The sequence below is a fragment of the Asterias amurensis genome, chromosome 21 (assembly GCF_032118995.1).
Source record: "Asterias amurensis chromosome 21, ASM3211899v1".
Lineage (NCBI taxonomy): Eukaryota > Metazoa > Echinodermata > Asteroidea > Forcipulatida > Asteriidae > Asterias > Asterias amurensis.
Window position 1 is genome coordinate 11,807,837 of NC_092668.1, and position 18,478 is coordinate 11,826,314.

The 18,478-nt window shown below is 39.1% G+C and overlaps 1 protein-coding gene across 2 annotated transcripts in view; it reads left to right on the forward strand.

The window, feature by feature from the left end:
- Positions 1-18,263, forward strand: part of LOC139953389 (annexin A4-like) — a 34,074-nt gene extending 15,811 nt beyond the window's left edge. For both annotated transcript variants that reach the window (XM_071952900.1, XM_071952898.1), the window contains 13 exons: positions 658-1,139; positions 2,369-2,411; positions 2,738-2,899; positions 4,482-4,534; positions 5,819-5,972; positions 6,561-6,655; positions 7,004-7,117; positions 8,032-8,122; positions 9,383-9,462; positions 11,420-11,590; positions 12,958-13,033; positions 13,940-14,052; positions 15,377-18,263. In XM_071952900.1, the coding sequence (XP_071809001.1) occupies positions 702-1,139; positions 2,369-2,411; positions 2,738-2,899; positions 4,482-4,534; positions 5,819-5,972; positions 6,561-6,655; positions 7,004-7,117; positions 8,032-8,122; positions 9,383-9,462; positions 11,420-11,590; positions 12,958-13,033; positions 13,940-14,052; positions 15,377-15,505 (1,719 nt within the window). In that variant the 5' untranslated portion in view covers positions 658-701 and the 3' untranslated portion in view covers positions 15,506-18,263. The remainder of the gene's footprint in view (positions 1-657; positions 1,140-2,368; positions 2,412-2,737; positions 2,900-4,481; positions 4,535-5,818; positions 5,973-6,560; positions 6,656-7,003; positions 7,118-8,031; positions 8,123-9,382; positions 9,463-11,419; positions 11,591-12,957; positions 13,034-13,939; positions 14,053-15,376) is intronic.
- The last annotated feature ends 215 nt before the right edge of the window (positions 18,264-18,478 follow it).

Below are 18,478 nucleotides of genomic sequence, written 5' to 3' on the forward strand. Positions count from 1 at the left end.
ACAAAGCCAGAAAGTATTTAATACCTATCTGAAAGCACACAAATTCGTCCAACAAGGGTGTTTTTCTCTCATAATTTTCTCGCAACTTTTCGTAGTTGCGTTTTAAACGTAACCCTCCTGCCGACGGCGTAGCGGTACGCCGTCGGCAGGAGGGTTACGTTGGTTATCGCAACTAGCATTTTTGATGACCAATTTAGCTCAAATTTTCACAGGCTTGTTAAAAATGTTACTGTTATTTTTGTGTTAGTGTATACGTACATACAAGGAAAGACCGAAGGTCCAAACACTGATGCTGGGTTTTTGACAATAATTGTGGAATCTTCAAGGTTCAGTGTTGAAAAGCAGTGCTTTTATGGATTCAACCTGCATTGTTTGTCATCTCTAATGTAATTAGTGATGAGAGGTACATGAATACATAGTGTAGTGACGTCGCATGTGACAACATGACTCGTCTCAAATGTGACTGGTGTCAATGGAAAAAAAAATTTGCATAACCGTTCATTAGCCGTTGAGTCTGCAAAAATTGAGTTGGTCAATGGTACATGTACGTAGTTCTAGTTATAATCTGGCCACACTCACCGATTGCCTTCAGGTTGTTTACTTTGTTTGATAACTACAGGGCCGTAACATTCTATTGATTTACATTGTTTATTTCAGGAAAAGCTTTTGAACTTTGAAGGAACAACAGTCCTTGCTTCACCATGAGTTATCCTCCACCAGGCGGCTATGCTCCACCCGGTAGCTATGCTCCCCCAGGAGCAGGCTACCCATCTCAAGGCTATGCCCCCGCACCTGCTGGATATCCGCCCCCAGCGGGTGCACCAGGAGGGTACCCGCCCCCAGCGGGTGCACCAGGAGGTTACCCGCCCCCAGCGGGTGCACCAGGAGGATACCCGCCCCCAGCGGGTGCACCAGGAGGATACCCGCCCCCAGCGGGTGCACCAGGAGGGTACCCGCCCCCAGCGGGTGCACCCGGAGGCTACCCGCCCCCAGCGGGTGCACCAGGAGGCTACCCGCCCCCAGCGGGTGCACCAGGAGGCTACCCGCCCCCAGCGGGAGGCCCTGGTGGGTATGCGCCCCCTCCTGCAGGGGGTGGCTACCCACCTGCAGGGGGTGCTCCGACAGGATACCCTGCTCCGGTATGTCTATTCATTCATTTTAAAGGTTTAGTAAACTGTAAATCATGCCAGAGTGTAGCATCTCCATACAGCTTGTTACTGGATGCCAATACTGCCTCAAACAGCTCTTTGCAAGCCCATGTATCCATTCATTTTAAAAGGGTCCACTGCCTTTAAGTGGGATCTGAACAGGTCTGCAGCCTCCAAACTGTTAAGTGCAATTTTAGGCCCCATTTTGTCAATTTCTTTGTAAGAGCATATTAAGGGTTGCCAGTCAGAGGCTATTCACCCATTCAACATTGAACAAGGATATTGACTAAAAAAGGAAGTAATTAAAATGCAAATTGTTGAGTCCATCCCGTATCCGGAGGTAACCATGGTAACAGGTTGAAATCCTGTCATACTATACTGGAGTTCATTTTTCTGCCAACATCAAGGTGCCAAGAATCAAACCTTGTGGTACTCCTTGTGTGTAGACATGAACCAGGAAATTACTTTTGACATTATATGCTGCTTAATGCTATTAGATTTCAAACAATATTCAATGCTGTTTTTAGCAGTTATGTATTTTGTAACATGTTCATGAGTCCTAAATGGTAACTTCAAACTTCAACACAATTATCAATTTTAGTTGTTTAAAAAACTTTTCACAAAGGATGAAGACGTGTTTAACACAAGACTTTTGTGGACAGATTTAAATGGCACACATTTGTGTTTGAGCATGATCAAAAACTTGGGTTTCTCAATTTAAAGGCAGTGGACACTATTGGTAATCACTCAAAATAGTTATTACCATAAAAACCTTACTTGGTAACGAGTAATGGGGAGAGGTTGGTGGTATAAAACATTGTGAGAAACGGCTCCCTCTAAAGTGACATAGTTTTCGAGAAAGAAGTAATTTTCCACGAATTTGATTTCGAAACCTCAGATTTAGAACTTGAGATCTCAAAATCAACCATCTAAACACACTCAACTTCGTGTGACAAGGGTGTTTTCTTCTTTCATTATTATCTCGCAACTTTGATGACCGATTGAGCTGGTTTGTTTGTTATGCATATGTTGAGATACACCAACTGTGAAGGCTAGTCTTTGACTGATTATACTCTTCAAAACGTCCAGACCACATTTTATTCAAACTACTGTGGCAACATTGTATGTACTTGTTTTAACACTGAGCTTTTTATTTTCCTGATATTCTCCATTGTACCCACATTTATGTTCCGGTTTCATTTTTTTGTTTTTCTGAACAGGCTGCAGGTTACCCGCCAGCTGCAGGTGGACAGCCCTATGGAAGTAAGTTAGTTTAATTTGTTTCCCTTTGTTGCCAGATAATAATGAAAGAAAAAAACACCCTTGTCACACGAAGCTGTGTACTTTCAGATGCTTGATTTCGAGACCTCAAATTATAAACTTAAATTAAATTCTTGGAAAATTACTTCTTTCTTGAAACTACGTCACTTCAGAGGGAGCCGTTTCTCACAATGTTTTATACCATCAACCTCTCCCCATTACCTCTCCCCATTATTTTGAGTAGTTACCAATAGTGTCCACTGCCTTTAATGGATAGTTTATTGCAGGTGGTTTTGCTATTGTTCACTTGTATGATTGTATAATTACAGCAGCAGGAGCACCTTATGGCCAGCCTCCAGCAGGAAGTGCACCCTATGGTCAACCTCCAGCACCCTATGGAACCTCAGCAGGGTATCCGCAGCAGCAGCAGCAGCAGCAACCGCCGCAGCAGCAGCCAGCCCAGCAACAATACCAACAGCCAGCCGCTGCAGGTAAGAACAACACACACTCAGTCAGATAGTGGTTGGGGTGTCGTGGCCGAGTGGATAAGAACACCGAACTCAAGCTCTGATGCTTCTGTTCAGCTGAGTGTGGGTTTGAATCCTGGTCGTGACACTTGTGTCCCTGAGCAAGACGCTTAACTATAATTGCCTCTCTCCACCCAGGGGTAAATGGGTACCTGTGAGGGCAGAGATGGTTCTTGTGATTGATTTAGCCGAGTAGCGCATATTAATGTTGCACAGACTGCATACTCCCGAATGGGAGCTGAGACGGTTTAAGGACCAGGGGTAATAATGTGAAGCACTTTGGGACTTCCGGGTGTGAAAAGCACTATATAAAAACGGGTTATTATTGTTTTCAAACTCTTTCAAAACCAGATTTGAATGCAAGCACCCAACCGGATACAGCGTTGTTTACAAAGGTCACATTTCTGGGTACTGTATTTTGTTCATCACAAAAAGCAACTTGCAGTGTATTTGTTTCAATCTTCATTTTCTGTGGGGAGACATTTTTTTTTTTTTTTTTTAACCTTGTGCATACAATTTGTGGCCTATACATGTATGAAATGATCTTTCATATGATGTCAAATTGTATTGATATCTTATATTGTTGCAAGATTTCTGACAAATGTATATTTTACTTAAATTTTTATTAGAGATATCTGCATCAAGAAAAATTTATAACAAGCTTTTTAACTTATTTTTTATAAGCTTATCAGACAATAGGCCTATTATCTAATTGATTATATAAGTTTTTATTTCCAGTTCGACTGAACATCGGTGCCTATTTTGCTGAGAAATCTTATTTTTTTTCTTAAAGGGTTTAGCCACCTTGGTCACTTTGACCAGCTCACAAGTGGGTCGAGGCCGCCCCAAACCCTTGCCCAAGCCCCCAACGCTAAACGGGTGCCGAGCACAGTCATGCTACCGCACGGATCTGTATAGTCGATTCTCTGTCATCATCTGACTACATGTCTGGCGAAAAAATACCACGACTAGCTGCCAAATTTTCACTAGATTCTTCATCAGAAGTTTTCCAAGTCTTTTTTTCAAGTGTCACTATTTAGCCTTGCTCAAGTCAGTCGCATAAGACGCCGCTGTAAACCCACCCATACACAATGTGCTTAGTGTGTGTATTCATATGGGGGTTTACAGGGTGCTACGGCGCAAACAGCAGCCACAGCCAGGAACAACGGGGCAAACCCCTTCTCTTTTCGACAAGTGCACTGGGTTATTGTAAATTACACAACACATGGGACCAACGGCTTTACGCCCCATCCGAAGGACAGAGCAATGGTTAAGTGTCTTGCTTAAGAACACAAGTGTCACAGCTTGGGATTCGAACCCTCGCTCTGCTGATTGAAGTGTTTGAATTCGGTGATCTTAACTGCTCAGCCACAACACTTCCACAATGGATTTGTTGAATTTTGTGTGCTAATTAGTACAGCAAACAAGATTTAAGGCTCAATGTTCCCTGTTTCTACAAAACATTGATTTGTCGTACAAGTATAATGTCCTTACAAGTCTCAACTGTTTTTGTTTTTGTTTTGTTTTATTTTGATTCATTGTGTAGGTGTACCTAATGCAGCTGCTCTGTATGGACAGGACAACAAGCCTAAACCACAGGCAAGTCAATCATCTTTATTAAGGGGTTTCATCGGGCTGATCATAAGTTGCAAACGAAACATCTTCCTCCAACACATTTACTAATAGTGTATAATCAGACTAGAAGCCCAACAGACTGACAGACAAGGAATGTGAAGTATAGATTGAACAGGTTGTTAAAAAAAAAAAAAACACGACCCCCCTCGACGTCCCCCCCCCATAACTAAAACTTGTCCCAATTTCAAATTCATAAAACAGCGCTTTACGGTCAAGTACAAGAATAATATCCCTGATTTAGAATTCACAGCACGCTACATGTAAGCAAAGAGCAGGGCAACTCAAACCTTCCTTCCGCCAACCTGCAGACTAAACAACCAACTGTACAGCCCAATTCATACTTCGCTGCAAATGCGAATGCGAAGTGAATTTGACGTTCGCAACTTTGTTTTCGTTGCGAATATTTACGTACAAGAGTTGAGCACAGCTCAACATTCACTTAGCATTCGCATTGGTAGGAAGTATGAACCGGTGTGGCGGTTTCAACTTTCCGCCGTGTTCAGTTGTCCGAATGACCAAATACGGTAACATTACGTCATGCAACGCCTGCAAGCGAAAGTAGTCAATTTTTAGTGCTGTACTGAGTCTCGGAAAACTGAACACAACGGAAGACAGAAACCGCCACACCAGGCTAAGTGTCACTGGTCGAGGAAATGGTAGACAACAACCAAAATGTCTGGGCCATGGTCTGCAACACAAGCTCTGCATAGAGCAAGTAGTAGTACTTGTTGACAGATAACGTGATCAATCAGGAGGCACTCCAGAAATGTGTCTGCCTACTGATCATCACATAATAAATTGGCAGTAATTATACTCTGGCGGTAAACTCCGGTTCTTGGTTGGGATATATTTTTCAGGCGGGCCATGCTTTGTTGTGCAGTATAATGTAGGCGCACCACCACATGTACACTGTACATTATACTGCACAACAAAGCGTACAAGACAGACCCATAGACAGGTGCAGTTGCCCCTACATGTACTGACAAAGCAAACTGCAATGATTGGCAGAGATCAGGTCCTGTGGCAACTTTGATGTACAAAATATAAAAAGGCGCGGCATTTACACACATATATATCTTGGCTGGCTGCCTGAAAAACATGTTTTCTACCACACCCCGTGTGTTATAATTTGGTTTGATAACGTTAGGGAAAATAACTTGTACTAGCAGTTTTGTGTCTGTAGTTTTGTCCATGAAGTTTGCTCAAGTTTAAACAGCAATAACTAAGGTATTTGTTTTCTTTTATCAGGGCCCTCCCCCAGTCACTCAACCGGTGACGGCTGCTTTGGGTAAGATGTCTCTGAATGACCAACCATTCGAGTGTCATGGAACTGTCAAACCTGCTCATCCATTTGATGCAGAGAGGGATGCAGAAATACTAAGAAAAGCCATGAAAGGAATAGGTGAGTATCAAGTAACCTGAATGTGGACTCTGCTAAGCACAAAAATTTGCTTAGCATGAATTGTATTTCTTGATAAAAACAGGATTACCAACAAAATTTATATTTGTTGCATATTGCTTGTTACTAGTAATCAGCTGTTTGCTTTATCCAGAAAATCACATGGAAGTTTGGTTGGTAATCCTGTTGTTATCAAGGAAGAAATTTCATGCTAAGCAAATTTTCGTGCTTAGCAGCTCTATGAAATTGGGCCCTGGTCATACCTCATGAAGGCTGTATATACCCTTCTTTCAAGATGATCGTGAACGTGATTATTTACATACATACAATACACATAAGTACATTTCAGTACGCATTTCTATTGGCACTGCGATAAAATAGAAGTTTCCTGTGTGTTCACTTCTACTTCCAGTTTTAAAGACCGTGGACACTATTGGTAATTGTCAAGACCAGTCTTCCCCCTTTGTGTATCTAAGCATATAATATGCATAAAATAACAAACCTGTGAAAATTTGAAAATTTGAAGTTGCCCGGCCTTACTTCATCTGAGTCACCAGTTGAGATTTTAATGTGGCCTGATCTTTCCTCTAGGTACCGATGAGCAGGCCATCATAGATCTGATTACAAAAAGAAGCAACTCACAACGCCAGGAAATTAAGCTGAAGTTCAAGACTATGTATGGAAAGGTTTGCAAATTGTTTGTACATCAAAATCTTTCTATGCGAATGATTAAATGGTGGTTTGATGTGGGAGGAGAACCTGGAGAGGACAATCCCATGCAACCCACCGTCGATTTCACCAAACTCTTCCTAACTTAGGATTAATCTACGGACTTAGAACGGGTCAAGTTCCGTATCCAAATACGTAGTTCGCATTGAACTCATCCTAAGTTAGGACGGGTTACTCGTCCTAACTCGTGATAAGATTGATCCTAGCGTTTCGTGGAATCGACTGCAGCCACTGGAAATCCTCATGCATAGTATACTCCACACAAGTCCCTCTGAGAATGTCTTATCTTGTTTGTTACTACGCAGGACTTGATAAAGGATTTGAAGTCCGAGTTAAGCAGTAAGCTGGAGGAGTGTATCTTGGCTTTATTTATGCCGCAGGATTACTACGATGCACACCAAATACACAAGGCGATCAAGGTACATTATATATGTGGCTAAATTATTGAATCTACTTTCTACTTGTGCCTTTGAACAACCAAAACTGTATGCCAAATTTATCTTCAAGTATGCAGGCCTGATACTTCACGGAGGCAACGGAGGCGATTGCCTCCGTTGCCCCTTGCTATTGCCTTGGTGCCCTTGAAATGGTCCAGTAGAAATTTACAATTTCCTCATAGGGTGCCCTTTGCCAAAGAGAAAATGCCTGGGTGCCCTTGCCCTTTCAAAAACGAAGCATACAGTCCTGAGTATGTGCGTGCTAATCCTCCAATCAGATTCGCAGAATGGAGCGGTGATAAAAACCTATATTGCACAGCAAATATCACTACCTGCGTCTTGTGTGTTCTATGTCACGCACCAAGTTTTCTAGAAGATATACATTATCACACGCGCGCTCGTGGAAATGCGGCAAATATAGCGCGTCTGCGTCCCCATATCCAACTCGGCTTTCGGCCTCGTTGGATATGGGACGCAGAAGCGCTATGTTTTTTTCGTATTCCACTCGCGCTTGTGTTATAACTTATAGTACATTGTACTTGTAGCTTAAATGATACAACTTGTATTCCTACTATCTGCTTGGCAAACATGTTTGGAAATTTTTTGACAAAGTTTAGATAGTTTAGTTTGGTTTGGTTTTGAAGTATATTATACTAACATGACGAAAGCCCGGTTCATACTTCCAGCGAATGCGAATGCGATACGAATGTGACCCCACAAATTCTCAACAAATAATTTAACTTTACCCTACTCACTTGCGAATATCGGTGCAAAAGGAGGGTTGTCACATCAAATTCACGTCAAATTCGCATTCGCAGGAAGTATGATTCGGGCTTAAGTTCTTTATTGTACTAAGGTATTTAGAAAGTAGGGGTGATATTGTGATTGCATTGCAGGGCTTGGGAACAGATGAGGAGATCTTGATTGAGATTCTATGCAGCAGGACCAATGAGCAGATCAAAGCACTCTGTGTTGAATACAAAAAACGTGAGTTACACTTTTCAAACATAATATGTAGATATTGACCCCTTGCACGCACGTAACACGCGGCGACTGATGCCACGCTCAACATGTTGTTGGGCAGTTAGGTTTACGTGTATTAACGCCGCGTCGCCTAAAATGCGCACTTCACTGCATAACGCACAGCATACTCTATGCATAGAGTTATATAGGAAAACGCACAGTGAAATTGCCCACCAGTATGGCGCATTCAAGATTGTTCTGATGATGACGTCAGGTGAAATGGGTCAATACTAGAACTTGTATCTTTTGTCGTAGGTCTATTGGAAGATGAAAATAAATAAAAAGTATAAGTACATTGAACATTTTTTTGTAAAAAGAAAAGTTTAGTTTTAAATTCACAAGGATCATTGGTCATACTGATCTGAAATGTCCTTCTTTGTGGGGGTCTGCGGGTAGTTATGGCTAAAATAAAAACAAAAGCAATGTGGTGCAAGCGATAAATTGAAAACTCTGGTGTGTGGATTGGTCTAGTGATCCCCGCGTGGCATATTGTTTTTATAACTTTTGAGTAAAATGTCAAGGAACTGACTAGCTTGCAGTCCGGAATGTTTGTTTATAAGACAAACACGTATTTGTTTTCTTGTTCCAATTGATTTTTGGCCAACATGATTCCCAAGGCCAAGAAAACACCAGCCAGTGGACACTTGGTAATTGTCAAAGACCAGTCTTCTCACTTGCTGTATCTCAACATATGTGCATCAAATATTAAACCTGTGAAGATTTTAGCTCGATTGGTTGTCGGAGTTGAGAGATACATTGTAACTATGAAAGAAAAAACACCCTTGTCACATGAAGTTGTGTGCTTTCAGATGCTTGATTTCAGGAACTCAAATTCTAAACTTGAGGTCTCGTAATCAAATTCGTGGAAAATTACTTCTTTCTCGAAAACTACTCCACTTCAAAGGGAGCTGTTTCTCACAATGTTTTATAGTACCAACCTGTCCCATTACTCGTTAACAAGTAAGGTTTTATGCTAATATTTATTTTGAGTATTAATTGCCAATAGTGTCCACTGCATTTAATAGGCATTTCCGAATACTTCCATTTTCACTGGCGTTCAACTATGGTCTGTCCACCCAACGATGTACATGTGTTATGCTTTACTTGTTTGGCTCCATGGTTTTTCTAATGGATGCCTTGATCTGATAAATGTTATGCAACTACTTTACGTTACAACCAGTAGGACTACGCTGCCATTGAACCGAGTATTTTGCTTGATTACAGAGTATCATCAGACCATGGAGAAAGATTGCATTGGCGATACCAGTGGTCATTTCAAACGTTTGCTTGTCTCCATGTGTCAGGTAAATATAGGTTTTCTCGATCAATTTCGGCAAATGAGCAGCCAATTTAACCACCAAGCTATTCTATTTCGTGCAAAATCGATGCTACTTAAAAGGGTCATTCAATTTCGTTTTATGATTAGTCAAATGTAATGTTGCGTCATTCGATTTAACAAAATAATCATTCAATTTAACAATTCATCAAAGCAGCATTCAAATTCGCAACGCTTCTTGAGGCGTGTGTGCCACGAAAAAAAATGACGATACGCTAAATTGAACAGAGTGCTAAAGGAATTTGAATCGACTTAAAACGAAATTGAATGGCCGAATTCTGAATTTGAAACGCAGTAACAACTGGAGAGGCAAAACAGCTTTATAATAAGGTTATTGCAGTGATGAATTCTGACACCCAATTATTTAGCACCTATATAAGGGTTTACAAGGTGCTACTGCGCATGCAGCAGCCACAGCCAGGAACACTGGGGCATTTATTTACAAATGATGGTGCAGCAGGCCTTTATTCTTTCATGTTGCCAAAACGAGAAAATTGTTCCCAGATTAGGCATTGTACCGGACTGTTGAACAAGGAAATTTCAACAAATCAGTCGATGGAACTGAACACCCCAACTATTGCTCAGTGTACATGTATTGCAAATCTGGTGCAGACTTGAATGACTAAAGGTGCATTTATTGGTCATAAAAAACACATGCTATGCTGAACCAATTGCTGCTTCAAGTTTGTCATTATTGTTTCATCTTTTCATCATTAACTCTGATTACTCAACTTAAAGCCATTATACACTTTTGGTAAACAGTATTGTCCAAGTCCCACACTTCGTGTATCACAACTTATATATAAAATAACAAACCTGTGAAAATTTAGGTTCAATCGGTCATCGGAGTCGGGAGAAAATATCGGGGAAAACCCATTCTTGTTTCGCCGTGTCATGACATGTGTTTAAAATAAATCCGTAATTCTCGCTAACGAGAATGTATATTGTTTTAATGTTTTCTCAAAGAGTAAAGCATTTCATGGAACAATATTTCAAGAGAAGTCTTTCAGCATTACCTTCTGTAAACCCTGTAAATTATTTGTAAATCTGTGAACTTTTGTTTTTGTTTTCTGTACCAAAAGTGTATAATGGCTTTAACCTATTGAATCATAAGGTGATGTGGAGGATGTTATAGAGTGGTTAGAGGTCTTTGCAGTAGTACGCTGTTTGGATATACCACTAAATTATCAATGTTGTGAATAAAGACTTGATGAAAGGTTATTTCTATCAAAATATAAAATAATAATAATAATAATATCAAAGTCTTATACAGCGCACGTATCTACCAAACAAGGTACTCAAGGCGCTGGGCATATACAAACTTTCAGAAAGATAGGTAATTGCAGTAATATATTTGGAGACCCAATTATTTAGCACCTTATAAGGGTTTACAAGGTGCTACGGCGCATACAGCAGCCACAGCCAGGAACACCGAGGCGAACCCCTTCTCTTTTCGAAAAGTGCACTGGGTTCTTTTACATGTGTTACACAACACATGGGACCAACGGCTTTACGCAATGGCTAAGTGTCTTGCTTAAGGACACAAGTGTCACGGCTGGGGATTCGAACCCACACTCTGCTGATCAGAAACACCAGAGTTTGAATTCGGTGCTCTTAACCGCTCGGCCACGACACTTCCTAAAAACAGGCAATACATCTATTTGGGTCATACATGTAGGTTGTAAAATTTGTTCAAACATTCTTCTGATCTGTTATACGTGTATAAGGTCAAATAAAAGTTGAATGGTAACAGCATCAATTTGTATTCTTAATTGTCTGTTTGGTAGTTAAAAAGAAATATTAACAAATCAAAACATTTGCAACATTGACTAGTGTAACTTGTGGTGGACTGGGAGCTTGTTAAGTCAAATAAGAATTTAATTTTTTGTAATTTCAATTTTCTTGATTGTTTGTTACACAACTAGGGTAACAGAGATGAAGGTAACACAGTAGACCTTGCTAAAGCTAAGGATGATGCCAATAAGCTTTACCAAGCAGGAGAAAAGAAATGGGGAACTGATGAATCGGTCTTTAACATGATCCTCGCTGTGCGGAATTTTGCTCAACTGCGAGCAACATTTGACGAATATACGAAGGTAAACTATTTGTATTAATTTTGGTTTTTACCCATATGCCGATGTGTGTTAGTACTGTATACTCAGTACTTTCCCGAGTCCTGTGAAAAAATATCACAGGCATGTTACTTGGGTGGGATTCGAACCCACGACCCTTGCAATTCTGGAGCAGTGTCTTACCGTCTAGACTACCGAGGTTGCCCGGCAGCTAGAGGCAGTTTGAATCCTATGTTTTTGGCAGCGGGTACCGCAACGATAATAGATTTTAAATTTGCATCGGGGATAAAGAATATTAATTTAAACTATTTGTGTTTTCTTTGTGACTTTCTTGACAAACATGTTAGTGAAAGACATCTGATGTTTATGAGAGACTAAATTAGTTTGCATTGGTCAGTCTGTAAGTCGATCTTTGCTTGTGAGGCCCGGAGTCCCTCAGTACAACTGTCTTCTGCATTCAGACTCCATGTTAAGAATAGCGAGTAAAGTTTCATTTTGTGTAATTTGACACCCAATACAGTCTACCCGCAGGTCACTCATTTCCTTTGTGATTTGTCTGCAGAGTATGCATCAATTTTCGTGCATGACCTCTGTGTGAATATTAATTAGTCAAAAGGGCTTCTGGAATTTGGTCATTTTCAGCCTTTGCTGAAAAGTCTCAACCAAAATAATGTACCAGTAAATTGTAACGAAGAGCAAGCTGTATTCCGTTGGGATGGTAAAAGCGCCTTTCTAAAAGTCCCTATGAGCTGAAAGAGGATCAGCTCATTCATCCCATGGTATAGATGGGCTCTTTTGTTATTGACTAACGCTGCCTTTGTGGTCGGGGCACCATACCAACGAAAAACAGCATGCTGCCAGATTAGTCTTATCACTTGGTGTATCTCAGCATCTGCATAAAACAACAAACCTGAGAAAACTTGAGCTCAATCGGTCATCCAAGTTGCGAGATAATAAGAGAACTAAAAAACACCCTTGTCACACAAAGTTGTGTGCTTTTATATGCTTCATTTCGATACCTTAAATTCTAATCTGAGGTATCGAAATCAAATTCTTGGGAAATTACTTCTTTCTCAAACTACTTCACTTCAGAGGGAGCCGTTTCTCACAATGTTTTATACTATCAACCTCTCCCATTACTCGTTACCAAGTAAGGTTTTATGCTAACAATTATTTTGAGTAAGTACCACTGCCTTTAATCTTCACATGATACAACTCATCTCAACATTCCAAATACCAGATGACTATTTCATCAACATGTTACATGGAGCATTCTTCTGATGCTAACTCTTCTTTATTCTTGTTTATTTGTTATCCCTGATGCAAAGTTAGCATAAGTTCTTTGTTGTTCATATCATGATGTCATTCATTTGTTCTTATTGTATTGACAGATTTCTCAGCGTGACATCATGAACAGTATTGACCGTGAGATGTCAGGCTTTATCAAGAAGGGAATGTCGGTCATTGGTAGGTTTCAACTGCTTCTTTGTGTTATGTCAGACAGTTGTCTGAATTATTCATAGAGTAATATATAAGAACTAGAGGGCGCACTGGCCTATATTCGCGCCCCGTATGCGCGCAGGCGGCCATTTTCTAAGTTGAACAAACAGGCATTGCTTAGCGTGTGTTTGTGCGACCATTTTGTAAGTTGACAAAACAGCATCGCGTCAGCGTTCAATAAACACAAACTCCAACATGTACTTCATATTCAACGCGCATACATAATGGCACGCATGTCTCGTTGCGGTCCCATCGCGTTTGTGCAAGAAGCATCACCAGTGCGCCCTCTAGTTCTTATATTTAACTCTATGGAATTATTGTATTGCATCCATATTGAATTTATAAAGAAGTGTTTTGTTCATCTCTGAACTTTCACATTTGAATTACTTTAATCACATTGTTCCAAACTCTGATGCCAAATCAGCGGAGTGTGGGTTCGAACCCCGGTCGTGACACTTGTGTCCTTGAGCAAGATACTTTACTATAATTGTGTTCTTCACCCAGGGGTATAAATGGGTACCTACAAGGGTAGAGGTTGATATTGTGAATGAAAAAGCCTTTGGAGCGCCACGGCAGCTCGGGCTGTATACTCCCTATTGGGAGCTGAGAAAGATTACATGGATGTTATTGGCCCTATGACCAGGGCACTAATGTAAAGCGCATTGATACGGTTTATTGTGAAATGCGCTATATAAGAATTTGTTATTATTATTATTATTCGCTAAAGATATACACAATGCAGCTAGAGCATTTGCACAAGTTTGGTTCAATTCTGCTAAACAGTGTTGAAGCCAAAGGCAATAAACTGTACCACAAAGTTGTCATTTGCCAGCTATTGTCTTGATGTAGTTGATGTGTTTTTTCCCTTTCCAGTTCAATGTGTAAAGAGTCGACCGATGTATTTTGCTGAGCGTCTTTATCGGTCAATGAAAGGAGCTGGTACTGATGATGACACTCTGATTCGCGTCATTGTGACTCGCTCAGAGGTAAATACAGCAAGCTAATCAGAGACACGCTTACTCTGCAATAGTTGCTATATGCATCCCAACATTCTTCCTTTCCTTTTCAGGTTACTGGTCTTATATCACACGTCTACAAGTTCCATTTGTGGTTAAAGCCATTGGACACTTTCGGTAAAAACAGTATTGTCCAAAGGCCCACAATACGTGTTTCACAATTTATATACAAAAAAACAAACCTGTGAAAATTTAGGCTCAATCGGTCAGGAGTCGGGAGAAAATAACGGGAAAACCCACTCTTGTTTCCGCACATTTCGCCGTGTCATGTGTTTAAAACAAATCCATAATTCTCGATATCGAGAATTGACAGTTGTTTAAATGTTTTCTCAAAAAGTAAAGCATTTCATGAAATAAAATTTCAAGAATAGTCTTTCACCATAACCTTCTGTAAACCCTGTAAGTTATTTGTAAATCTGTGAACCTTTTTTTTTCTGTTCCGAAAGTGTCCAATGGCTTTAAACCGATTTCATATGATGCAATTAAAGGCACAGTACACGTTTGGTAATTGTCAAAGACCAGTGCTCTCACTTGGTCTATCCCATCATAAGCTTACAATAACAAGCCTGGGAAAATTTGAGCTCAATTGGTCACTGAAGTTGCGAGAAAATGATGAAAGAAAAACACCCTATAGTTGGACAAATTTCTGTGCTTTCAGATAGGAATAAAAGACTTCTAGCTGGAAGTCTTTTATTATTTTAGTGAGAAATAACCTCTTTCTCAAAAACTATGTTACTTCAGAGGGAGTTGTTTCCCACAATGTTTTATACTTTCAACAGCTCTCCAATGCTCGTTACCAAGTCATTTTTTAAGACAACATTTGTTTTGAGTAATTACCAAACGTGTACCTTCCCTTTAAAGGCAGTGGACACTATTGGTAATTGTATCTCCACACATGCATAAAATAACTAACCTGTGAAAATTTGATATCAATCGTTCATCAAAGTTGCGAGATAATAATGAAAGAAGAATACACCCTTGTCACATAAAGTTGTGTGCTTTCAGATGCTTGATTTCGAGACCTCAAGTTCTAAATCTGAGGTCTCGAAATCAAATTTGTGGAAAATACCTTCTTTCTCGAAAACTATGGCACTTCAGAGGGAGCCGTTTCTCACAATGTTTTACACATCAACCTCTCCCCATTACTCGTCACCAAGTAAGGGTTAATGCTAATAATTATTTTGAGTAATTACCAATATTGTCCACTGCCTTTAAGTATAAAGTAGTGTGTTCCTTGAATGTTATGAACATTCAGTTTGTAAATCAACTTATGATGATTTTTCTTCATTCGCAGATTGATCTTGTGGAGATCAAAAGTGCTTTTCTTCAGAAGTATCAAAAGACTCTTTATAAGATGGTGGAATCTGACACATCTGGAGACTACAAGAAGCTACTGCTCAGTATCGTTGGCAGTAATGTGTAGACGCGAAGACAACGCTCGCTGCCACTAAACAAAGATAAGACTATGAGAAGATGCTGCCTAGTGTCATTGGCAGTAACGTGTTGACATGAAGACAACGCTGTCACTAAACAAAGTGTACGTGTGTTTAGGAAATTGTCAGAAATAGCTCTTATTGATATTAATTGTGTTGTGAATAAACACAAGACATACAAGTGGTAATTCTTGCACATAGATAAAATAGCTTTCTTGTCAGTGAAAGTTTAACGTAACAAACATGTTTGATTTTTTCAAAAACACCATGGTAACTGAGCTGTCTTTCTGTTCTCTCTCTAATCAAGAAGTGTAAACATCAAGAATGGTGTGATACAAATATATACACCAGATATTATTATAATGAATATTATTAAAATACAATAACACTAGCCGTGCCTTCAGGCTAGATTTCTTGTTTTTGTAGGTCAAATTTCTAATAAATATCTGTGTGACAATAGCAGAATACATTATTTTATTAAATGATTTCTAATAACACATTTTTAACTGTGAAAACATTTATTGTTAAAAATACGTAGTTTTTTAAAGACAGGGTACACTATTGGTAATTGAATTGTCAAAGAGCAGTCTTCTCACTTGGTGTATCTCAACATATGCATAAAATAATAAACCTGTGAAAATTTTTAGCTCGATTGGTCGTCGGAGTTGCGTGATAACTATGAAAGAAAAAACACCCTTGTCACACAAAGTTGTGTGCTTTCAGATGCTTGATTTTGAGACATCAAGTTCTAAACTTGAGGTCTCGAAGTCAAATTCGTGGAAAGTTTCTCCAAAACTAGGTCATTTCAGAGGGAGCTGTTTCTCACAATGTTTTATACCATCAAGCTCTCTCCATTACTCTTTACCAAGTAAGGTTCTATGCCAATAATTATTTTGAGTAATTACCAATAGTGTCCATTGCCTTTAACAATCAGTTTTTGTTTTAGTTTCTTGAAAATAAGTATAATCACTTAATCAGTACTTTTAAATAGTGTCGGATAAATATACATACTCATTATTTACACGCATTAAAGTAAGAATATCATATCACAAATCAAATTCTAGAAGTGAAAATTCATTTTATATATACACAAAATTAGAGAAGTATAGACACAGATAAATTGACTTTTACAATAAATTGTAGATGTAATAATGTAATAGAGTATAAATAAATAAGATAATTGTACTTGATCTTTGGCTTTACTAATTGTCAACATAGATTTGACAGCAGTATCAATTATACAGAAAGTAGATTCTTACTATATCTTGCATTTTCTAAATAACTCTTGGCATGTTCATGCTAATTTGTTAACACCAAAATCCATTAAAAAACTCAATTTATATGCACCATTCATTGTGTTCAACAAACAAGCAAAATCATAGACACACCTTTTCCTACAAAGACATCAAAGAGAAGAGCTGATATTAATATTGAATAACTCTTTGCATATCTGGCTCAAACAAACTCAAGCACTTTTTATTCATCATTGAATAAGCGATTGTTAATTAATATTATTCAACAATCAAAGATATCCGAATTCTTCATTTTTGATAAAATTACATTGAAGTAACTGTCACATCAGTGGTTTTCAAACTGGCATTCATAAAATAGACATGAGGAAAAAGTGAACCAGTACCCATGTTTGTGGCTGCGCACTAAAACATTAAAACAATGTGTTTCACAGGCAATTGCATGTCATTACTAGGGTATATGGTATATCCATGTCGATGAAAGACTTCATTGTACGTTTAGTTACTCCTCAAATTCAATTAACTCACGGGATATAAGACATTCATTGTGCCATGTCATCTTGTTCGTTATATAATGCAAATACAGATGACTCATAAGAGCGAGGGTGTGGGGGGGGGGGGGGGGAGAGACAACAGAACAATGGAACAGAAAATGCAAAAGGAACAATGCTGTCTTTAAATTTGAATTGTTGTGTCCTCATGTTTTGTGCATGTAGCCTATTAAAAGGATTAAAGAAAGTCCTCATACATTGATAGCAATAATTGATGTATGTATTTCATGAGATAGATAAATGTTCATGAATTATCTAGTTGGGCCCAATTTCATAGAGCTGCTAAGCACAAAAAAATTTTTAAGCATGAAATTTCTTCCTTGATAAAAACGGGTTTACCAACCAAATTTCCATGTGGTTTTCAGGATAAGCAAACAAAAGCTGAATACCAGTAACAAGCACTATGTAACAAATGGAAATTTGGCTGGTAATCCTGTTTTTATCGGGAAGAAATTTCATTCTTTGCAGTTTTTTGTGCTTAGCAGCTCTATGAAATTGGACCCAGGTCTACCACTGTAGACCACAATGCTGAGGAATATGGAGAACAGTTTATATGCAAATTATTTTCTTTTACTACCTTCTTTTAACAGCAGAATATTTATGTGGGTTGAACAAAGAATTGACTAGAGTGGGATTTGAACCAACGACCTCCGGATTAACGTGCCGGAGGTCGTTGGTTCAAATCCCACTCTATAGTCAATTCTTTGTTCAACCCCCAAAATCATTTCCAAATTTACCCAGTCAGTTTCCCTTGTGGTTTATATTGATAGCAGAATATTTAGTTACACCTTATACTTGTGTTAATATGTAGGTTTGAATGTTTTCAATAGACAGGGTTATATTCTGCTGTAGGGCTTGTGCACAATTGCTACCATGTAGGGATGTATTAATCATGCTGTGTAATTCAATAAATCAATTATTAAAGGCTCTTCGGTCCAAAATCTAAACTACAGTGTTTTTTAATGTTTATTTAGTGCTGTTGGGTGTATTTTTGTTTTACTTGAAGGAGTTAAAGTAGTGGCTGGTGTAAGTTGTGTATAAACCTCATCCAATATTTCCATATTGTATACCTCATGTATAGAATCCTCTAATCTGATTGGTTAAAACGGGATTCATGGAAATAGCTACGCAAGCGTTTTCTTTCAAGATGACGTCATATCGA